The following is a 24,591-nucleotide window of genomic DNA, read 5'->3' as shown; positions in this document are numbered from 1 at the left end:
GATGTCATGATAATCAAATTCGATCTGATTTCTCCGGTTTAAAACACAAAGGAGGTAAATGCATGACGTGTCTACAGTACACTGAATGACATCAGGTGGCATTTGTTGATACTGCGCTTTTGGTCACGTGCTGTCTGCGTACGCGGCAGTGGTAATAACTGCTCGCCTACTAAATTTCTCGCATACTCAAATCTCGCATACTGTACGTTCGGAACGTACTACATACTCAAAATCTACGTCATATCTAGTATGAGTAGTATGCTAGTACGCTATTCCGAACACAGCCGTAGCCTACGCGACGGAGTCGGGAGTGAAGATGGCGGACGAGGAGGCCGAGCAGGACCGCTGCGCACAGAGCGGCGACAGTACAGCGATCGAGGCGCTCAGAGAACGACTGCGAGAATTAGCAAATGTGTTGAAGGACAACACGGACTCTCCAGCCCTGTCGTCTTCTCAGTATTGCCAAGATTTCTGTCAGGTGAGTTGTATCTTTCGCTCATTCGCTGTCTTCTCTGTGCGTCCTGTCCACCAAATAACCCCTCTCAGCGGTCTGCTAGCTAGCTAGCTAGCGGACATGATTAAGTAGCTTGATGATGGCCCTCTCAGCTACTGTATATCTGCGTCGGTAAAGGGTTTGACACGATCGATAGGAGCAGTATTATGGCATATTATGAATAAGCAGACGTTACTTAACACGTAACGCGTGTGCCAGTTGATCAGAGAGTGGGACGTTTTACTCGACAAACTAAGCTAGCTAGCTACCGCGTCGCTGCTGCTTGTTTAGCCAGCGATGCGCTCTCCTGTACTCAGTAAAGATAAGGGAGTGTGTGGATTTGATTGAATGACCATTGATAGGCCGTGGAAGTGGTTAACCTTTGCTTTGTTATTTCTACTTGGCACGTTAGCTAGCTAATGCAGCCAGGCAGGGACGCCGCTTGACAGTTCCGGTGATATCAGTCCCTGTCCAAGCTGACAGCTAACGAGCTAGCTACATCTAGGCTCTAATGTCCATATTAGCTAGTTACATTGGCTTTGTTCCGAATGTGCACACGCCTCACACGTTATACCTCAGCCCTCTAGGTTGTTTGGTTTTATGTTGTGTGCAGTCGGCCTACTGCATGGCCTCGGATTGTCCAAAATGGACATTATTTGATCGGTTATCGTCATCAAATCCAAATAACATTTTTGATGGGAGCTACTATTATCCTGTCCCATCAGTGAACCTCCCGCCCATGGTATGTGCTTGGAGACTGTTTGCACCTCAGTAGCCGGTTTATCTTATTATTGAACAATTTCGCAGTGGTTTAGTGACCCATATTTATGGCTAGGTATGGTGACAGGCTGCCAGATTAAAATCTGTACAATCAGTATTGATTTCTGTGCTAATTCACTGACATCTTATTCTGTAGTTGAGGATTATATGTTATTTTAATATGTTATATATGATATGGGAGTAATGAATTGTTCCCCCAGATCTGCTACAAAAATGTGCAGTAGTCATGTAATGCTCACCTGTTTGTAAAATTTTACAGGCATTATATAATTATAATGATGAACCTGAGAATAGAATCCTGTAGATAATGTTAGGTGGCCAGGCTTGAAATACTAAAGGAGCCATGTTGTATGTATGTAGGTGTGCATCCAGTCTTAAAGTGACCATTATTTTGTTAATGTTTGTTTACAGCCTAGTCTATGTTTACATTTGAGGAACTGAGTTCTGTGAGTGAGTTTTATCTATGGTCAAAGTGAAGGGTGAATAACTGAATATTGTTAAACGAGTGAATAGAGGTCGATGCAGTAGTAGTAGTAGTAGTAGTAGTAGCAGATATCACCAGCATGCTGGGTTATGCTGTCTTTGTTTGAAACATCTTATTGAGGAAGTTCAGTCTTTGATGGTGCAGTCGTTGTACAGTAGCAGTGTAATATCAAGCATGTGTGAATATTTGTGGCCAGAGGCAATGACTGTCCTTTAGCTGTGTAGGAGGAGAGTGGAGATGGATGAGTAGTACTCACTGTGCTCCTCATCCTCACACTAGCCTATTGTGTTTACCGTATTATTTTCTAAATAAGTCTACATACGTCCTGTCGATAATTTATGAGAGTGAGTAATTTTTCAAATGGCTTGTATATCATTTTCCTCTGCAGTGGGAGCCACTGTGTTTTCACGCTCCGCTGCACTGTGCACCTTGGTGGGACGATGCTCAAAAAATGACTTTCCCCCGGCGTCCGGCTGGGTTCCTTCCTAGACACACTGTGCTGCGTCTCTCTACAGACTGACTATGCATTTGTGGTGTTACCAGCCAGGCAGCCATGCAGCAGAGTGATGTCAGTCACCTCCCCCAACCTTGGTCAAGATACCGTGTGTGTTGTCTGGAGATACATTTGAGATGAGCTGCTGCCCCTGGTCACTGCGTGTCGCGGAGCGTGATGAATATGTATGAGCCAACAGTGCTGTTAGTCTGCCAGGACTGGCAATGAGCCACCAGATGTCTGTCTGCCCACAACAACCTCCTCTTTCCTCTAATGAGGCCTAGGCCTATCTCAAATTATGGTGGGATTAATAGTAGGGATTCTATGTATTTGTATATGATTCTGTGTATTTGTCTGTGTGAGCTCCCCCACACTCATGGACGAAAGTCATCGTTATAGCTAGTGTTGTCACGATACCAATATTTTACCCTGCGATACTATACCAGCCCAAGTATCACGATACTGAGTAGTATCGCGATACCGCGGCACTTTTGTAACACTTTTTATTTTTATGAACATGCAATGTATTTATACAAGTTACAATAACTTAATGAGTGGTGCATGAATAACATTTATGTAATGCATTACACTGTAACTCTACAGGTAAGTAAAAGTACTGAAACCGATATTTTTGTGAATAACATGTTTATTAATAAGTAGTTTGAAACATCAAACAGACCAACTGGCCTTTTGCAAGAGTATAGCAAAGTAGGTGTGTGTGTGTGTGTGTGTGTGTGTGTGTGTGTGTGTGTGTGTGTGTGTGTGTGTGTCTGTCTGTCTGTCTGAAAAGTAAAAGCAAACACTGGCATATCAAAAATATAGAGGGCTACTTCCAAGTTTAGATGTAATAAGCTCATGAGGTAAATGTATATGTTCATACAAAGGCTACACAGCAGCAGGATGATGATCAGTGATGATGTATAAATGTATCATAATGTCAATGATTCACTAAATTAGACGCAATTATGTTACGAGGCCGAGAATTTTAGTAGAATAGTTTTGCTGTGATATGATTGGACAATTTCTATTTTGGGGCGTGGCTTAGCGATAGGTCCATTGCATTTTATCAACATAAAAGTGATTGTCAGATACATTAGAAAATATGACATTGGAAATATCCCCATGCTCTGAATGCATTAAAAACTGAAACTTGTTTATCATTCTAAACGGAGATAGAACCTTATCATTCTAAACGGAGATAGAACCTTATCATTCTAAACGGAGACAGACCTTATTCTAAACGGAGACAGAACCTTCTCATTCTAAACGACGGAGACAGAACCTTCTCATTCTAAACGACGGAGACAGAACCTTCTCATTCTAAACGGAGATAGAACCTTATCATTCTAAACGGAGATAGAACCTTATCATTCTAAACTCACGACTTGTTCTTGATTTGCTATTATTATTTCCTCCGGTTCAAGTAGGGGGGGGGGGGGGGGGGTACCGTAACGTTACCGGCGGCGTGTATCCCCCGACAACCACGTGGGTTTTGATTGACTCCGCGGACTAACCAATCAGCGTAAACCGGCTGAATTCTTTTTACTCGCGCCCAGACAGACATCCAGATAACGTCAATATGGTAATATTGTGACTGCGGAGATGTGCGCGAGCAAACAAACTGCGATCTGTCACAACGGTGTCGCGAGCCAGTCTTGTCCTCATTAGCAGAACCAGTGAATTTGGTAATAGAGGTAACACATTGCCCCGCTGGTACCGTGTTCAACACGGTAGTATAGTATTCCACGGTAGTACCGTTGTATAAAGCTTATGGTATAGTAGGCACCGTGACATTTTGGCACCGCGGTATATCGTTGGTACCGGTATATCGTGCAACACTAGTTATAGCCACAGTAAGATGACGTAGATTTTTCTTTCCGTATAGCCGAGGCCTAGTTATGATTTTGTATTGCTGCTCTCACCCGAAACATGACAGTCCTTGTTTTTCAATTTTATGGTGAGAGGTAGGGGTGTAACGGATCACCTAACTCACGGATCGGATCGGGTCACGGTTTTTGAGTCACGGATCGGATAATTTTTCGGATCAACACAAAACATTTTTATTTTGATAAAAACTGCTTTTTCCTTGAATTCTGTAAAAACACCACTTTTATTATGTGAAAAAACCCAACAACATTCAAGATGTCAAAACTGGTAATATATATACCAGTATATATTTATATATATAAAACATATTCTACACTCAAACATTACATATTATAGTGAAATACACATTCAACTTAAAAGTAGTGCAATATGAAAGAGGGAGGCGCCTGGTTGCAGCAGTGAATCACTGGGCTCTTTTAAAGCAGACGAATAAACATGTTTTATGCCACTTTTAACTAAATAATAAGGTGAACCCTTATTTTGAACATGGTATGAAAAAAATGCCTTCATTATCAGAAGTTGTCGAGCTACCTTTTTCGTGCCTCTTGTCATAATTGACAGAGAAGCCAAAGTGCTCCCATACATGGGATTTAAATGACGAGGGAGGCATTTCGAGTTCTTCTCCGCCGAACAACGTAACTAGCTCGCCATGATACACTTGGGCCGCGTTCGTAAATTTGCTTTGAGATCGCCGGAGCGCACACTGGGTCCGACGTCTTAAAGCAGTGGTCACCAACCTTTTTAAGCCCAAGATCCCTGACCTCGGCCTTGGTGAAGGCAAGATCTACCTATTGAAGCGTTGAGAGAAAAAGACAGCCAAGGTAGTACTTTAAACTTAATGACGTTTATTTGCCTGTATTTTAATTAGATGCAATGCATTGGTCCAACATTAAAATTGATGCAACAACAACAAAAAAGACTGTATCAAGCATATCAGGAAGCTGTCTTGCTTTAAGAATTGTACATAACTGAAATTCAATTCAAAGTTTGATTATGTCATTTCATTACAACACAAAAAAATAAAGCCATGGAAGGATGGAATGGAGGAATGTATGATAAAATCATTTTGTTCATAGTAACGTTAGCTGACATTCTTGACATTTTGACACTTGACTGACTTATGACACAGCTAGTTACCATAATACAATGCCATCAACTCTGCGTCTAGTAGGGCTGTAGGCATGGGCCAATGTGTGATTTTGGTGCAAAAATGGCAAAATCACTAATAAAATCACAATAAAATTTCTTTGTGTGCCCCTAACATTTTTCATTTAGGAGCACATGTGCTCCTAGTGAAAAAGGTTAGCGTAGAGCCCTGCCATGACATCTAACTCACCAAAACGCCGATTGAACTCTGTTGCCAGTTTGTCCAGGGGAGCACAGTACTGCTCAGGGTGAAAAGCATCATTGTCTTCCAAGGCCTGTGCCATTTTCTCCAGGTTGGGAAAGTGTGTCAGCCTCCCATTCTTTAGGTGTGTGTGGTCCAAACACCGAGCTTGGCCTTGAACCCATTTACTGTGCTTATCATGTGGGGAAGGTGTCGGTCTTTTCCCTGCAGCTCGTAGTTGAGTGCGTTCAGTTTTGCGGTTATGTCTGTCAGGAACCCCAGGTCCAGTAGCCACGCATCGTCTGCCAGTTCCTTGTGCTCCTCGTTCCTTGTATGTAAGTAGGCCTAAGTAAGTAAAGCTTTATTTATATAGCACCTTTCATACAAGAAATGCAGCTCAAAGTGCTTTACAACAGGAATAAGAACATAAAGTGAATAAAAACATATATAAAAACATATACATGCATAGAATGAATATAAAAGCAGGGGGAAACAGTAAAAAGAAAAGGTAAAGATCTGACTTTCCACACCAATTTAAGTCCTTTGCCTATGAAAATATTTACTACCACTTGCCTTGTCGACAGGAACGTCTTGATCTCGGGCAGCAAGTCGACAAATCGCTGCAGCACTTTGCCGCGACTCAACCACCGCACATCAGCATGGAGAAGCAGGTCTCCGTAAGCAGCGTCGAGCTCGTCCAATAACGCTTTGAATAAGCGGTGCTGAAGCGCTTTCGCTCGAATCGAGTTGACTAGTTTCACCACCAGTGTCATTACATGGGAAAAGTCCAACACCTTACCAGCCAAGGCCTGCTGATGGATCACACAGTGATAATTGACGAAGGAGGGAAAATCAGGGTCATTACGACACAGTCCAATAAATCCATTGCGCGCACCGCGCATTGCTGGGGCCCCGTCAGTAGTAATCGCCACTAGTTTATGAATGGGTATGTCATTTTCACCGACATATTTTTTTAACTCATTGTAAATATCCACACCCCTCGTTTTCTCCTTTAAGTGCAAAAGAGTGAAGAAATCCACCTTTGTTGTAGAATCCTGGAAAACCATTTTGACAAATGTTTTTTTTGCGAGTCACATAGCAGTACTATTCTCTTATCTGATTGGTCACTTTCATGCAGCATTTGCAACACAACAGTTTGCTAGAGAGAGAGAGAGGCGCGTGCAAAACATAGGCTCTTTGTGTATTTATTTAAAAAAAAAAAGTTTTTTTATTTTTATTTTTTTTATTTTTTAATCAATCAAAGATCTACAGGGAAAGTCTCAAAGATGGGTTGGTGACCACTATCTTAAAGGGACCAAGTAATTTGATTGGACAAGAGGCGTTCCTTGAATGCTGATCAGATTCCAGAGCGAATTTACGAACGCAGCCTTGTTGTTGTGGATTTCCAGCTTCACGTGTAGTGAGTAAACAACGGATTTTTTTTTTACCGCATTATCAACCTATCATTGCGCTAGAGTAAAACAAAGCACGCAACTGTCGCGTCTATCTTTTCATGGCAACTCTACATTGTGATTTACAAGAGATATTAAGTAATATTATTACTTTTAAAATTTAGCAATTGATCCGCGGTACACATGCGTGCCGAACCGTGGGGGGCGATCCGTACGGATCACGGATTATCCTTGATCCGTTACACCCCTAGTGAGAGGTGAAATGACAAGCTAGAATTTATCGTCAGTAGCCAATGCGTTTGATAACTGTCGTGTCTGCTGAGTGTGATATGTCTGCTGAGTGTGATATGTCTGCTGAGTGTGTTATGGCAGTATGATATGTTTAAGGAGACTGTGTAGACAGCAGGGTATATCCCAACCCAGTCACAGTTTATGGCATTCAGCTCACAATGAAATAAAATACTTGTGACCTTTGACCTCGGCTATGATGTGGCAGCTGTGATATGTCTCTCGGGAGGATTACGTAGATGCCAACAATGTATTCTAAAAATAGCGTCAAACTAGTCAATATGTGTGGGTGTGTGGATGTGTTGGTGTGCCTATCAGTGTTTTCAAGACAGTATGTGCTGTGGTATAGCACTGTTCTCTTTCTATCAAGGTCCATGCAGCTTTAAATCGCTTCTTTAAGTTATGTTGCTTACAGTATGTGTGCCAATTTAGAGCCAAGGCCAATCGAATAGGCTTAGCTGTCATACACCTGCTGAGAGAGACTCCATTAATGGAGCTGTCTGTTCACGGCTCAGTTCACCTCTGTGCACATCTCCCCTGCAGGTGAATAGCCTGGCAAGCTTCTCTAATCTCTCAATCTGGCATAATGAATATCGTATTGAGGAGAACAACAATAAACCCTGTTTGTTCAGCACTTAAGTAACATTTCTTTTGTAAAAATATGAGATCTGGGAAATCCGATAATGCTTTTTAGTCGCCGATCATGATAACCGATCAATGACGCAAACAAGAACATGAGCCTGTTCATTGTCGCATGCTCATTAACCTAAACGAGCCATTCTCGCATACGGTACTTGTTAAACTAAAATCTGTCGGGCGGTGTTATGTGTTTATAACTCCAGTTCACAGTATGCATCGGGAGAGTTGAGCATGCCCGGTAGTCGCAGATACGTGAATGTTAGAATAGATATACAAACATAAGTGTGGAAGTACAATAAAGTGTGTGAGACAGATGTCACACATGCCATCTGCAATCTGTGCAAGGATAAAATACCTTGTGCGGAAGCTAAGGTAAAATCCTTCAACACAACCAATAAGGCACTTGAAGTTGCGTCACGTAGCGGAGCATGGCGAGTTTGGAAAGCTGACCGCAGAGAATGAGAAGAAAAAGGCAGAGAAACGGCAGCTAACAAAAACCACTGTAGAGGCCCACGAGTAGTCATACTCAACGATAATTCCTGAAACATGCTCAAATCAATGCAAGACGCACGATTACCAAGTCTTGGATGCAGGCCTCTACGCTAACCGTTTTCACTAGGAGCACATGTGCTCCTAAATGAAACATTTTAGGGGCACACAAAGAAATTTAGGAGCACAGTGAAACATTTTATAATAACACATTTTTATTAGTGATTTTGCAATTTTTGCACCAAAATCACACATTGGCCCATGCCTACAGCCCTACTAGACGCAGAGGATATCAGTTGTCCATATGCTTTTGTATGTTGGCCGTCTGGCACGCTTAGAGGTCAGCCAGCGGTCCACGGCAGGAGTGGGATCGAAGTCCTCGACAGAAGGCCCCTCCAGGCTGATCCTCATCAGGTCTTCGGTGGTGGAGACTCCAAGGCTGCTTCTTCTTGAATTCTTAATGCGGTTCTGTGCAGAGAAGCCTCGCTCACACTGGGCGGCTGAAATGGGCAGCACCAGCATAAGCTGCACCAACTCCAGTATGTTCTAGGGAAAATATGATATCTTTCAATTTCATTTAACTCTTACCATTAACTTATTAAAACCAACAACAGATGGATACCATACATAACCACTCAGTACTGTTGTGTTGGTCTACCTTGTAATCCTGCCTGTAGGGGTCCTTTGTCAACATGGTCTCCCACAGGCCACTGTAGGACTTGTTCTTGAAATTGTGGCTGACCAGGATTTTCAGTCCCTGCCACTCGTCCTGGACCGCAGCCAGGTCACACCCCGATCTGCAGGATTGAACAGAGTAAGTGAGTTTGCAAATATGCAAACATAACATTGTCTCATATGGCAATGCAGTGTCAAATAAATTCTTACCTCTCTAGAGGCTCCTTGAAATGCCTCACCAGGTATGCCACATCATCATCACCAAAGGTGAGAAGGCTGGTCTGGTCTTCTGGCCATGTGTCGGGGTTTAGCACTCTGAAAGACACCACTGGCGTCTGGACATCCTCATCCTTCAGCAAACCACCAAACCTGGCTTTGAGATCATTCACTCCGATGTTGATGGCCGTCTCTATGTGCTTCTTCAGCTGGGGATTGGTGAGGTCCGTGAAGCCTGTCAGATTCCCCTTCAGTGTTATTCCCTTTAACAGAAATAGCACACACACACACACACAATTAAATGTATGTTGACTTCTCCACTGCAATTGTTCTATTGTGCAACGCATAGGCCTACATTGATTCTCACACTAACTCTTAATCATAATGGTTTCTCTTACATCCTAACAAACTCTAATCCTAACACACCTGGAATCTCCTCCCATCATCATCCTGCTGCTGAGCAAGCATGGTCTGAATCTTCTCCAGCATGCCTCCTGCCTTTGCCCTAGACTTTAGTGCTTCAAGTCTGGTCACTGTCTTCCTCAACTCTGACGTGGCTTGGGGGAGGATCAGGTCATTCTTTTGCAGGGTGAGGCTAAGTGAGGATAGCTCCTCAAACATGTCTGAGAGAAAATGGCAGAATACACAAAATAGTGCATTCTCCATTTCCCTCTTTATCTGTTAAGTAGTGAGTAGATACACAATAAGTGTTAGTTAAAATTGTTTATAGCCACCTCACCTGTCAATTACTTGATTCTGAAAGTTAATTTGAGTCTTGAACTCAACCCTAACCCTATATTTTTAAATGTACTGCGTAAAACTGACCTTCTTTGCCCGCCCCTGAACCTCCGCTGTTGTTGATGCTACGGCCAGGTGCTCCATGTGCTGCAGAACAACGGAGTACTGGCCTTCGTCAGTGGCGAGGTCCTTGTCTTGTCCATGCCGCAGGAACACTTTGAGGGCTCTGTGGACATGGGGGATCCAGCGAGTTCCCTTGACGCTAGACGGTTTGCATATATCCACACCGAGCTCTTGCCCGATATGATATAGCTCTCTTTTGGATTTTCCGCTGAAGTGATACGTCTTCCATATCAGATGCAGAAGATCATACACCAGACACACCATTGGCTCTTTCTTTTGGATGGTCAGTATTGCCAGCTCTAGCCTGTGAAAGTCAGAACAGAATCTTACAAACAACTCACCATCTCTTCTCTCCCTCTATCTTGTGCCAACAGAAAACAATAATTCTGTTAGGTATTCCATTCCAGCACTTAAGAGTGTGTGCGCACACACACACACACACACAGTATTGTTTAACATTCTCTGCTAGCAAATAAAACAATATTTAAAACTTGTTTCAGTTACAAACCTATGTGGCATACAGTGGATTGGGATTATATGCCCCCCTGCCTCTCTTTGCAGGTGGGCAATCACTCCCCCACGGTGGCCCATATTCACAGAGGCGCCATCTGCCCCGAAGGAGATGCACTTCTTCATCCATGACCCTCCATCCTCCTCTGGGCAAACAGTGTGAAATGCAGCCTTGGTTGCATCCAAAACACCTCGATTGACAACACAAAAAACAATTAAACAAAAAGGCTTTTTGACAAACTAAATTATATCTCCATTATGAATAAATGATTAAACTACACAAGTATAAAGCCTATAAAGAGAAACGACTTACCAATGGCATGGGAGTGTTCAAGAGTCTGTTGTCCGACCAGGAGATTGACTGGCTTCCCACCCTCCAACAAGCGCACGTAGACAATCTCGCATTCGATGTTGGATATGTCTGTGTCTCCGTCTATTAGAACGGCTAGATACTTAGCGGCTTTCAGCTTCGCTGACAGGTTCTCTCTCATGAGGTCAGCAATTTGACCGATCATCTCAGCACATCTTACATCATTGTCGTATGTGGGATTAATGTCAATTCCGTTTTTTTTGTGGAGACGGATAAGTGGCCCAAATTTGACGAACGGTTCTTCTTCTTTTGCAATGAAGTATGCAATGTTAATCTTTATTTTCAGCTGCCTCCTCTTCTCCTCCTCGGACAGCAGCACTTGTCTCCTCAAGGCTGCTGTCACCGTTCCCGATGGTTTGTCCTGTCTCAACAGGTACAGATCTCTGCACTTGATATGCCGCTTCGAGATGTTATGTTTCGTTACGCTATCCCTTTTCAGATGCGGGTTTCCTGATAGGAACGTCGACTTGCCAGCCTGTTTCTGCCCTCTACAATATTTGCAGAACATGACGTTGTCTTTAAACTCTAGCCATGGGAAGATTTTCAGCCACTTCGGATTAAATCTATATGTTTTCCCTCCGCCGGCTGCAATGGACGCTGAGGTGTCATCTTCGCTAGTAACGTTAGGCCTACTAACGTTAGGCCTACTAACGTTGTTCTCAGCCTCACTGTCGCTACTAGCCGTCTCATCCCCATCTCTCTCGTTAGTTGAACCAGCTTGCGAATTACTTGGGCCCTCACCGGATTCCTCTTTTTCTTTGTTTCTTTGACTCGCAAAATACAAATGAATGGGCTTCATTTTCTTCATTTTGAGTCAAACTTTCGATAGCGCAGCCGTGTTCTTCTCAGGGAAAGTTGACACCACACGTTATCACAGAGAGCTGTACTGTGGTTGGCGGATTGTGGCTTGTGGAATGTGGGACTTGTAGTTTAAAAAATATATATATTGTAGTGTAGTGACCGCTCAAAGCATTGTCATATGTTTGTGTTGACTCAATCACCCAGGCTGCTTAGCGGGTGATATGACGGGATATAAGTGGGACAGAGATGAATGAATGTTGTTGTTGTCAGTACGCATGCAGAGAGTGAGAATAAAGCGCACATGATTGTTTGTCTACCGGCAAAGCGACTACATCGTCCAGTTATTGCCGTCACTCCTACAGTAGGCTGAAATCTTTCACTCGTGAATTATTTTCCCGGTTCGCACAGATTTATTTTTAGTCGCAAATGCGAGTGAAATGGTTGAAATCTGTACTCGCACAGTGTGCTCGTGAATTATTTTTCTAGTCGCACAGATTTATTTTTAGTCGCAATTGCGAGTGAAATGGTCGCACTGTCGAGCCCTGGGATGTATGGCCCACACGCTTCAGCTGGCTGTCCACGATGGAGTGCTGTCACAGCGCAGCATAAGTGATATCATAGCTACAGGAAGACTCATTGTGGGCTACTTCAAGCATTCTGCCTATTCTCGATTGCAGAATGTACAGACACAACTCGGCCAGCCTATCAAAAGGCTCTAAAAACATTTAGGCCTTGGCCTCGCTTTATCTGATGCTAAATGTCTCTTCTACACTCATTTTCGTTTTTTTATTAACCTATTAGTATTAGGCTATTATTTGATTGGTAACGGCAGTATATCAGCAGATATTGCTCATTGATTATCGGTGATCGGTATCAGTGGCAAAAAATGGTATCGGGGCATCCCAATGTCAAATCCTTGGAAATGAATCAAATAACAAGCTCCCTTAACTTTTCAGTCATCCTGAAATTCTAAATAATTGTCACCAATTCACTCAAGGAGGGGAGCTACATCACTTGTGGGGGACAACATGTTTACTGTCCACTTGATTCCCAGTAGGTGTGTGATAATGATTAATCCATTATTACCCTACTATGTATAATTCTGCCAAAGTAGAGCAGAGTAGCCTGACAGGGAGACGTGTCCATGGATGGTTGTGTTTGGTCTTGTAGTCCTCAGATGATGGCTTCCCCCTCCAGTCCTTTCTAAACTTACCAGTGTTTCAATGCTCTCTATTTTAGTTCTCTGTTGAAAATCAATCAAATAAAACTGTCTCTCTGTGTGAGTAATCCCCCCTCTCTCTGTGTGTAGACTCTGGTGGAATATGCAGGCCGGTGGAAGATAGAAGAGGACCCACTGACTTTAGTGGAGGTGTACACAGTGGCCCTGCTGAGCTATGCCCATGCCTCCCCCTCCCTCTCCTCCCAGTGTGAAAATGTCCCCCTCGTACTGGAAAGGCTCTCACTGTGAGTACTGCTGGTGGGGATTGGTTTGATGGTTGCAGCCTGTTTGAGAAACATTATATCAGTTGGCCTACATTGTTCTTGTTAACATTACATTATCGCCTTGCATGTACTTTAGGCTCCTAGCTCTACAAACTGTAATTAGTTTAGGGTAATGCAATTTATTTCTGCTGTATATAATTCTTAATAATTCCTAAGCATAGTCACTATGCTTCAGATGATCATATTTAAGGCAATGTACAAGTTACATAGAGTTACATTACATCCTTCATCGATGAGTTGCCTTGGTTCATTTTGTTGTGCAGGAGCTGCGTGGAGCTGTTACTCTCACTGCCAGAAAATGTCCCAGATGCCTTTTGGAAGGAGTTCAGTTTATCTGTCCAGGTAAACTTCATAACCATATCTTGCAGAAGGTAACACATTACCTTAAAGACATTTTTTTTTTTTTCATTCATCTCTTTGATCTTTTAACCAAACCAACCTATTGAGAAAAGTGTGTTGCATGGATGCACTTTGTTTAAACCACCTCTTGGCACTCAATGTTATTGTGTTGTTGTTGTCGTCGTCAGACTTTAAGTGTTAAGAGTAGCGTTATTGACTGTTTCCTATCTGTGCAGTCAGCCCACTCCCAGCTACAGGAGAATGGTATCACACAGCTGTGCCTGCTGTCTGCCGTGGCCCAAGAGACTGGTATATGGACCAACAGCACACTGCACAGCCTTCTCTCTAATGAAATGCCACAAACAGATCAAGGTGAGTGTGATCATTATTATAATTATTTTCCTATGGTTATATAGGGTTAGGGTTATATCATATTCTTTTAAAACCATTTGGTCTTTGACATTTTGACATTCAAAACTAAATTCTATACCACATCAACAATAGTTTTAAGATCTCATTTGATTCTGAGCTTATCCCTCTTCCCTTTTAGTTCATCAGTTCCTTGAACTGGAGGGACCCATTCTGCTGGACATGAGATTAAAGTACCTCATCAAGGAGAACCACTTGGAGAAGGCTGCACTGCTGGCAAAGGCGTGTTCAGAGTATCCTGAGTTTGAAGGAAAGGGACACTTTAAGCAGATGTACCTTGTCTGCCTGTGTACTGTCTCAGCACATGAGCCATTAATGGAGGAGGTAGGGTGTTTTTGTTTGTTTTACAACAGTCATGCCTCAGTATTATCTTACAATTCCTTAGTTCCTACTGTCTATTGCTTTTGATTCAGAGATATTGAGAATATCATCCACAAGAGGGCAGACTATTCCGTGGAAAAGGTTTACACAAAAAAATCTGAAACACAGAATTGAGTTGCACCTATAAACACTGTCGTATCAACCTTTAATTCTATTAACATGTCACTTCATATATGGTAGTTATTAGGTTATTACATGGGAACAGTCCTTATTCCACTTTAGGGCTGCCACAAACGATTATTTTCATAGTCGACTAGTCACCGATTATTTTAACGATTAGTCGACTAATCGGATCATAAATTACAGCTTATCGCACAATTACTCAATCGCTCTTATTTAGCTATCATCTTCTAAATCAGCTTCTAAATTTAGCTTGAAGTTGTTAGTTGTTGTTGTTGTAGGCATGTGCTAACTAAAAATAAAGACAATTAAAATGATTGTTCACTCAAAAATAGATATTTTAATGAACTTTGCAGATTTATTTCTGGCATCACTTGCATGTAATGTAAAGAGTAGTAGAGGGTGCAAACTGCTGAGTAAAATGAGGTAGGCTAGGCACTAGGCAACCAAAAGAATACAAAAACAAAAATAAATACTTGTACAGAGTACAAACGTTTTGCTTTGCTTCACTCATCTCATAGTAGAACGCGCCTTCTTAGCACTGTAACGTTAAGACAACATTTTTAGCTATTTGATAACTATCGCTTTGATGACAACGTAAAATAATTTAAGAAGGCTTTTAACGTAACGATATCGTTAGCCAATAACAAGCTAACTAGCTTACCGAGACGAGCCATCGTCTTCCTCGTCATCTGCCACAACATGCTTCCTTTTTAGATGCTCGCGCATCATAGACGTGCTGCCATGATAAGCGAGTTCAGCTTTGCAAATTTTACATTTTACATTCTTTTTTTCAACGTTGTGGTTGAAATGCTCCCACACTTTGGTACGAGGACAGGAAGACATTTCTCTGTTTGTTTTTCCGGGGAAGTCACGTGTGCCCCGGATGACCGACACTGCGCATGTACATCAAAGACACTGGGAGACGCTAGCCAGTGGCAGCTTCAGGGAAGAAAAACGAATGCTTATCGAATGAAATGAATGGTCTTTATTGTCATTGATATAGTACAGGTACCAAACAACGAAATTTGGCAGGGGGGGCTCCCCTGGTGCTAGGGGAATTTTTTAAAATAAAAAACGCTTATTTCAGCTCCAAAAAAACATGCGACGACGTCGATTACCAAATATGTCGGCGACGATTTTGGTAATCGACGTCGTCGCGACTAGTCGACTAATCGTGGCAGCCCTATTCCACTTGTGTAATCACACAAACCACTCGTACTTGTCTCTATTACTGTGCAATAACTGATGTACGATAATAACAGTATGTTAATTAGTGTTACTAGATTAATTACAGTTACTACACAGATATAGGGGCAACTTAATGTAAAGTGTGATCAAAGAAGTGAAGTGAAGTGAAGTGAAACTTTATTTATATAGCGCCTTTCGTACACGGATGCAACTCAAAAGGTTTATGGAAATAAATGAAAAACCAGATTTTAAAGGACTTGTGCAATCGAAATCAGTCATGACACAAACTACAATTTCATGTTAATTTGTACAGATCAAATGTTTTAGAATTTAAAATGTTACATACAGCTAATCACTGATGACTACAGCTCCACCACTACACACCCACCACTGCTTCAGCAGTCAATCTGTCTCAATTTCAGCATGGTCTGACACTGCTGCTCCAAAACCATGAAAACACATTATAAACTGTTAGTTAATGTGGTTTGGAGTCACGTTTAGAAGCATTTATGTGCACTGTTAAGTTTGCTCAGCTGCAGGTAAGCACCCGTTTGGTTTCATGGGAATTTGAGTAATGTAACTGGCACATTTGGCTTGTTAACTGAACAAGAACTTGAGCAAGGCACTCAACCTCTAATTGCTCCAGGGGCGCTGACTGGCTGACCCTGTGAGCAAAAAGTACATTTCGTTGTACTCTGTGCAATGACAAAAAAGGATGAATCTGATCTAATTTGAAAGGGGAAACAAATATAGACATAGCATTGCATAATTTACACTTTGAAAGCTGCCATGATCTGTTTGTACAGGACCTTTAAGACATGAGGAAATTGTTGAATGATGCGCAGTAGTGCAGAGAAGAGTGGCATTTGCTTGATTGTATATCTGATGTTAGAAATACATGTAGTCCAATTGTAGTCCAACAATATATTTTACACTAACAGCAAATCACATAATGCAGAAATAATATTCATGGAATAAAGTCAAGTTCTTCACACAGCTGTCCAAGGTGGATTGTCGTGATGCACTGGAGATGATTTGTAACCTGGAATCAGAGGGGGACGAGAAGGGAGCCTTTAGCTTATGCACTGCCTTTTTGACTCGCCAGCTTCTACAAGGAGACACTTACTGTGCCTGGTAAACATTTCTTTCATTTGAAACCAACCTTATTGAAAGATTGCTATCTCTCTGTTTGACATAAGATGAAGGATGGGAATATTGTGTTATTGGCCATTGCTTGTAGAATAGCTCCATTACAAAATAATTATGTCTACCATTGTGTGCAGTTCTTACATCAGTGATTACTGTATCTTCCCTCGCTCTCCTCTCCAGGGAGCTCACCCTGTTCTGGAGCAAACTGCTGAAACGCTTGGAGTCATCGGAACAGACTTTCCTGGACAGATGCCGTCAGATGTCTTTGCTGTCCAAAACAGTCTTCCACATCCTCTTTCTCATCAAGGTCATTCAATCAGAGGTAGGTTTCTGTCTAGATACTGTATTCTCTACACTGTTAACAGTACACTGTTATCTTCACACTCTTTTTGCATTTACAATCCATTGAAATTTGGTGATTGTGATTCTTTGAATCTGATGCCTTTTGTTTCTTTTACAGATAGACAACGTTGGACTGCCAGTGTGCATTGACATGTGCATACGGGCTTTACAGATGGACTCAAGTGACGGGACGACCAAAATCACCATTTGCAAAACCATCTCCTGTTTGTTGCCCACTGATCTGGAGGTGAAACGTGCTTGCCAACTAACCGAGTTCTTGCTAGAGCCCACGGTGGACTCCTACTATGCCGTGGAGAGTCTTTACAATGAACCTGACCAGAAGCTGGAGGAGGAAAATCTCCCTGTGCCCAACTCGCTACGCTGTGACCTCCTGCTGGTGTTCAAGACTCTATGGCCTTTTGACCCGGAGTTCTGGGACTGGAAGACATTGAAGCGTCATTGCCTGTCACTTATGGGCGAGGAGGCCTCCATTGTGTCATCTATTGACTTGCTCAACGACAGCGAGAGCCCAGAGGCCCCTGAGGAGGAGGATATAACCCAGGATCAGGAAGGGTTCCGGGATGTCACCGAATGCTTTCTAGACACCACAAATGAACTGAATGAGATTGCAGATAAAAGACAGAAAAACAGAGAAACAAAGAAACTGAGAGAGAAAGGTTTCATCTCTGCCAGGTTTAGAAACTGGCAGGCGTATATGCAGTACTGCGTGTTATGTGACAAGGAGTTTCTTGGTCACAGGATTGTACGTCATGCACAGACTCATTACAAAGATGGACTTTATAGCTGCCCAATATGCGCTGAGACCTTTAATTCAAAGGACACATTGGAACCACATGTAGCATCACATGTAAAACTATCATGCAAGGAGAGACTAGCTGCAATGAAAACAAGTAAAAAATTGGCTAATCCAAAAACAGCAGCCCCGATTATTGCAGCTCTGAAGGCTAAAACCGAAAATCAGCTCTGGACAAAAGATGGTGCAAACAATGATTTTCAAGAACATAATGGGGAGATGCATCAGACAGAGACATTTCAACCCAAACTCTCTGGGCTTAAGACAGAAAGCAGTGAGGAAAGCACATGCCCTGTTGCTAACTGTAGAAAGGGGTTCAAGTATTTCCGAAATCTTCTTCTTCATGTGAAAGCACATGGAGATAATGATGAGGCAAAGCGCTTTCTTGAAATGCAGAGCAAAAAGGTGCTTTGTCAGTATTGTCGTCGGCAGTTTGTTAATGTCACCCACCTTAATGATCATTTGCAAATGCACTGTGGTGTCAGGCCTTACATTTGCATACAGTTGAAGTGCAAGGCCAGCTTCCTCTCCAACACTGAATTGCTTGTACACAGAAAGGAACATGTTGTATTTAAGGCCAGATGCATGTTTCCAGGCTGTGGGAAGATTTTCAATGAAGCGTACAAGTTATATGACCATGAGGCCCAGCATTACAAAACATTCACCTGCAAAGTCCCTGACTGTGGTAAAGTATTCCATTCTCAATCTCAATTGGATTTGCACCAGGAGGAACATGTCACAAAAACAGAAGTTCAGGTTCCCCTCTCAGAGGAGGTTTCCCATGTAAACTTGTTGGACTCTGTTGCAGAGACGTCTAATTCACCAAACTATTTTGGAATGAAGCACTCCATTAAGAGCATGTTAGCCTCTTCTCAAGCTCTTTTGCTGGACTATGAAGATTTTGTAGTTAAAAACGAGCCACCAGATAACCCAGCACAACAACTCCCATATTCAGATAATTCTGTGATTCAGGCTACCATGAATGCACATATGCCTGACCCAAATGAACTTAGACAGAGGGAACACTCCGCTCTTACACCACATAATCTCCCATTAGCTTCATACCAAGGTGCTCCTGATGTCCTACACCCAAATGTTTTGTCAGGTCAGGAACTGATGTTGCCCAAAGATGAAAATGCTGGTTCTAGGAAATACCAAGACTGCCAAGTGCCAGTACCAGGACAACGTCAAGCCATGTGTGTCAACAACATGTCAGCAGCAAGCCAGAACTCTCATTACATGTCAACTGCAATGTCTCAAACACTTCCTCCATCAGTAACGCTTTTGCCACTGTCTGGTAGCAGGACTGAGAATACAATAACACAGTGCTCAAGCACTCCTGCCCAATCCAACAGTGAAAAAGAGAGACACAACTGTGCATTTGAAACATGCACCCGTAACTACAGCTCTTACAGGAGTGTTACCAAACACATGAAAGCTGTTCATCCAGAGTTTTATACAGAATGGAAACTTTCTAAACAGAAAACAAATAATAAAACAAATAGAAAACTTAGTGCTGGAGCCCCAGTCCCAGGCATTCAGAGACAGAATGTCATCCATCCACCTCTGTACCCTAACATGTGCTCAAACACTTTCTCCACCCATTCATCAGTTGTTCAAAGCCAGACTCTCCCAAACCAAATGGACAATATCCTAAATCCCATCGTACTCTCTCAGTTAGGAAAAACTTCTAATCAATTTGATCCAATGCGGTCACCTGTCCGACCTAGTTTGCCATGGCATTCAACACCTGGAAACAACCAGATTCCGAATTGTTTCCCCTCCCAAGTATACCCCTCAAACATGCAAGGGATGCCACAAATTGATGCAGCCAGTGGAGCAGTGGTCCATAGTATTCCATCCCGTCACATGATGGGATCTAATATTGGAACATCAGCAGAGATACTACCAATGGATAATGCTCCACAGCCTGTTTTGCCATCTTACAGAGACAGAATACAGAATAACATGGAATCACAATTACCCCCAGCAAGAACTCCATTCCAGGCAAGAAGCAATGGTGGAACTCAAGGTGGCACAATCGCCTCAGGAAATGATGCTGAAAATCCGAAAAGAGTCAAGCGAAACAATAGAACGAAATGGCCTGCTATTATCAAAGATGGGAAATTTATTTGTTCTAGGTGTTTTAGAGAATTTCAGAGCCCTAAATCACTGGGAGGCCATTTGTCCAAGCGTTCACACTGCAAAGCATTTGATGAGACAGACTTGACTGCTGATTTGCCATCATCATTTCTTGATCTTCTCAATTCAGAGCAAATGATCAATAGTCAGCAGCCTCCACCAGCTTCACATTATAATCCCACTGAAGCTTTTAAGGACAAACCTTGTCAGTCAGTGATCAGAGATCCACTAGATTCAAAATGTTTCCCAAATATCACTTATCCACAAGCTAATGTGTCATCATATGCAAATGATGGTGAACAAAATGATGAGATTCTGAAACAAATCATGAGTAATGAAAATATTACCAACCTGTTTGAGCCCTCAGCCATTTCTCAACCTACATTTCAAAATCCTTGCGGTTCTTATGGAGCTAGTGGACGTTTGCCAGAAAGCACGGTCATACAGCACACAGGAAATATCCACATAAAAACTGAAAATGTATCTTACAGGGATGATTATCTTCAGTCATGTGACCCTGTGTTTGACAGTAGTGATTTCTCAGATCCACTTGTCTCCCAGATGCTTGTGGGAAACAACCCTGCTGGTTCTCTGGATGGTCTTCCCACAGACCATATCAATAATTTACTCAGAACTGAAACACTCATGAAAATTAAAGAGGTCAAGAGGAACTCTGATGCCTCCAACGTAGGTGGGCTCTCCAATGATGGACTTCTGGCTGCAATGGCCAGCTTGGCGCAAAATCTTATTACAAACCCATTGTTGCAGGTGACCGCACCTGAACTTCAGCCCAGTCCAGCAACATCAACTAGCAAACAAGGTGAAATACAAAGAAAGAATACTGAACAGAACGTCAAGCAGAGATTGCGTGAACAGATTTTAGCTGGAGACTTCCAAAGAAGAAGCAGTTTATCTCACGCAACCAGCACTGACACAAATTCCTCTTCCAAGACTCCAGTGTCATTGAATCCAGCAACCAGTGTTGTACAACAGTGTGGAGTCATTCAAAGTCTCCAGTCCTTCCAGAGGATTGAGCCAACAACTACAGGACAAGGCCATGAAGTAAACAACAAGGGAATGACCTCTGTACCCTCTGCCCAAATGAATGGACCCGCAACCATTCAGAGTTTTACTGATTTTAGAGAGCCTCCCACTCAACACCATGAGGCACCAGCTCCAACCAGCATTGTAGCAGATGATGTTGATCTTGGCCCCACTCTAACATCTATAAACCAACCACACTGGATGAGGGCCATCCAGACAGCATTTGAGAGTCTGGACCTAGACAAAGAGGTTGATTTTACCCAATCATCTTACTCCATAAAACCAAGCTGTAATGATATCCCTAATGATACTGAATCTCATGTCTCATCAGAGAAGGATTCCCAGATATCTGAAAGCTTTATGAAGCCATTTGCCTGTGATATGGACAACTGCACTTATAGGGCCATGACAAAAGATGCAGTTTTGAAACACCTCACCAAGACTCACAACTACACAGATGAGATGATACATTCAATGAAGAAAAACCATGGGAAATTTGCCCCATTCTGCTGCCATATGTGTATTAAGACCTTTACCCGTAATTCAAACCTTAGGGCTCATTATCAGACAGCTCACAAATTGTCACCTGAGGAAATTGTAAAACTAAACAAAAAACGACATTTAGCTGGACTTGCTGATAACCAGGATAAACCAAGTCGGGGTGATGGTGGGCACCCATCTTTGTCTGCTCACACTGTAACTGCTCCTAATTCCCTGACAGAGACTATTGGACGTCATTATCCACACCCAGATGAGATAAAAAAAGAATACCCATCACAGCCTTTTGAACAGCAGAGTTCCAAAATGATGCCTGCCATGAGATCTCGTGATAAACATCTCTCCATAGGAATGCAGCCAGTGCAGAATCAGACTTGGGCTCCCTCAACAACAATGTCTGGATACCAAATGAAAGCACAGGACTCAACAATGATTCAACAACCTTTAATGATGGGTCCTAATGCACAACAATGGTCAAACGGACAGTCTGTACCAGCGCCCTCCATTCCAACTCAGTACTTTGATAGTCAGCAAACTGGAGGCCAATTGTCATTAAGGCCTGCTTTAATGACACCTGCTTTGTCAGGTCCCCTTCAGTCTATTGTTGCCTCATCTTTTGAAGAAAAACCTACAAACAGCAAGCACAGAGTGGTAAAACCTAAAGTTGAAAAGATTACAATTGAAACTCCAAAGAAGACAAAAGAGAAAAAGTCAGATGGAAACGATGCTTTTAGTCCATATAGGCCATATCGCTGTGTTCATCAAGGATGTGTAGCAGCCTTTACCATTCAGCATAATTTGATCCTCCATTATAGGGCTGTCCATCAGTCTGCTCTGTCAACGTTTGAAGTGAACAATGAGCATGACCAGAATGAGGAACAGGAAGACACAAAGGACTGCAAAGAGGAAGAGGAGATGGAGGAGCCAGAGGGTGAGGTCATGCAGGTCTCTGAATTCAGATGTCAAGTTAGAGACTGCTCAAGAGTATTCCAAGATGTTCCTAACCTTTTGCAGCATTATCTCCAGCTTCATAAATTCAGCCTGGATAAAGCCGGTTCTCTCATATCTAGCATCCACTTAGGCAGATTCCATTGTGATCATCAAGCATGTACAGCATCATTCACTGCTTTCTGGAAGTATATTGCACATGTTGAAGAGGATCATAACAAAGTAAAACTCTCCAACATGGAACCTGTGGATGGGATGTTTAGGTGTAATGTTGACGATTGTGACCGTGCCTACGCAACAAAGTCAAATCTGCTGAGACATACCATGAAAAAGCATCATGACATTTACAAACTTCAACTGATGAATCAACAGAAAAGTGAAGAACGTGTGAAACATTGCTCCAAGAATTTGCATTACCAAATGACTAAATCAAGTGATGGGAAAGAAAACATAGAGAGCAACAAAAAAATTACACAGAAGGGGAGTGACAAAAAGAAAAGTGACAAGTCAAAAAACAATCATTGGACTAAATTCGGAAAACCCTCCTTGAAAACTAAGGAAGAAGCGTCTGCAATGTGCACAAAAAAATACACCTTGCAATACCCCTGCATGATAAAGGGCTGTGAGTCTGTCATTAGTTCAGAACGGAGCATAATGAAACACTACATGGGGCATGGACTCTCAGAACGATACCTGGAGGAGCAGAGGAGCCACTTCATATTCTGCAAAAAGTTCTCCAGACATCGATATCGCTCAGCCAGGAGCGATGACTCAAAATCAGAAAACTCATCAGACATGTCAGAGAGTGAGGATACAACAGACACAGGTCTAGATGGCAGTGAGTATGAGTGTTCAAAACCTGTCTTAAGGAAAAGGAGGAATATTGAGAACCCAGAGATGTCTGATGGCAAATTATCAAATGATGAAAGTTCGGAAACCTTATCTGATGGCTCTGTGGTAGTGAGGCGCAAGAGAGGACGCCCACGAAAGCTACATCCTGAAAAACTGGCCAAAGGTAAAAGGGTGTCTCGGTCAACTAGGAGTAATACAGTCGACACTGGAGATAATGGATCAGACTCCTCCTCCAGTACTGCCCTGAACCAGGAGGACATGACTGATCAAGGTGTATCGTTGACCTCCTTTAAACCCATGGGATTTCAGATGTCCTTCTTGAAATTCTTGGAAGAATCCAACCAGTCTGAGCATTCTCTGAGGAGGCGGAGGATTCAGCTGAAAACTGCTAAAGTGTTGTGCAAAAGATCAGATGCATATTTGCACTCAAAAGACTCCTGCGTTGAGTTCAGTAACCCTCAGAAGTTGACATCGCTTAACAATGTGAAAATTGTAGTAGACAGAGCCTATTCAGATGTTGCTGATATTCTCTTGAAGCAGTTACAGGAAATGCGACCCACAGTGATATTAGAAAAATAGATTGCATTTGTTTGCATTAGTATAAATTGACTGGCTGAATGTTTTCAATCATGGTTACTCAGGATAAGAAGGGGTTCAAACCTGCTGCAGATTGGTGCCCAAAACAATAATGCTTTTCTTCAGTTATTTGATGGACTATGTAAATGTTTTGTTTTAAAAACTAAATGAATACCAGGTGTTATCTGTAAAAGTCCCCTGTCTTCTATAAGGAACACATTTCATAATATGTATCATGGGTAGGATTAATTAATTAAATAGAGCATGTTTGTATTTATGAAGCTTCCCAGCACATTATATTGCCTTTTCAAACATATTTTAAAATTGAGAGGGAAACATGATAAACATGTGTTAAGGATCCCCATGGGACTTAATGAAAATGGCCCTTCAAACAGATGGAATGTGATGTTGTGTATAGTCTGTGACTGTTTTTGTTAATCATGCCATGTAAATTTCAAGTTGTAGACAATGTTGTGTGTACATACTGTTTTTTGTAAATCAACTACTGCCACCAGCAGTTTTAATTAAGTTACGATAA

At 42.3% G+C, this 24,591-nt stretch overlaps 1 protein-coding gene across 1 annotated transcript; it reads left to right on the top strand.

The window, feature by feature from the left end:
* The first annotated feature begins 295 nt into the window (after nt 1-295).
* znf292b (zinc finger protein 292b) lies at nt 296-24,549 on the top strand. Its single transcript, XM_080526884.1, has 8 exons — nt 296-478; nt 13,035-13,189; nt 13,492-13,570; nt 13,804-13,939; nt 14,118-14,320; nt 16,686-16,822; nt 17,018-17,159; nt 17,298-24,549. The coding sequence occupies exons 1-8, from the start codon at nt 317-319 to the stop codon at nt 24,054-24,056; spliced, it is 7,773 nt and encodes a 2,590-aa protein (XP_080383010.1). The 5' UTR covers nt 296-316; the 3' UTR covers nt 24,057-24,549.
* Nucleotides 24,550-24,591: the final 42 nt, after the last annotated feature.

The sequence above is a fragment of the Nansenia antarctica genome, assembly GCF_963989245.1.
Source record: "Nansenia antarctica genome assembly, chromosome: 3".
In the NCBI taxonomy this organism is placed as follows: Eukaryota; Metazoa; Chordata; class Actinopteri; order Argentiniformes; family Microstomatidae; genus Nansenia; species Nansenia antarctica.
The sequence above is the reverse complement of the archived record's forward strand: the minus strand, read 5'-3'. Positions and strand labels throughout refer to the sequence as shown.

Bases quoted from the DNA above. Each gene is read 5' to 3' on its own strand.
- znf292b (XM_080526884.1), top strand. From the start codon at position 317: ATGGCGGACGAGGAGGCCGAGCAGGACCGCTGCGCACAGAGCGGCGAC. The intron at 16,823-17,017 runs GTAAACATTTCT...TCTCCTCTCCAG, and splicing joins GGAGACACTTACTGTGCCTG to GGAGCTCACCCTGTTCTGGA. The intron at 17,160-17,297 runs GTAGGTTTCTGT...TTTCTTTTACAG, and splicing joins TCAAGGTCATTCAATCAGAG to ATAGACAACGTTGGACTGCC.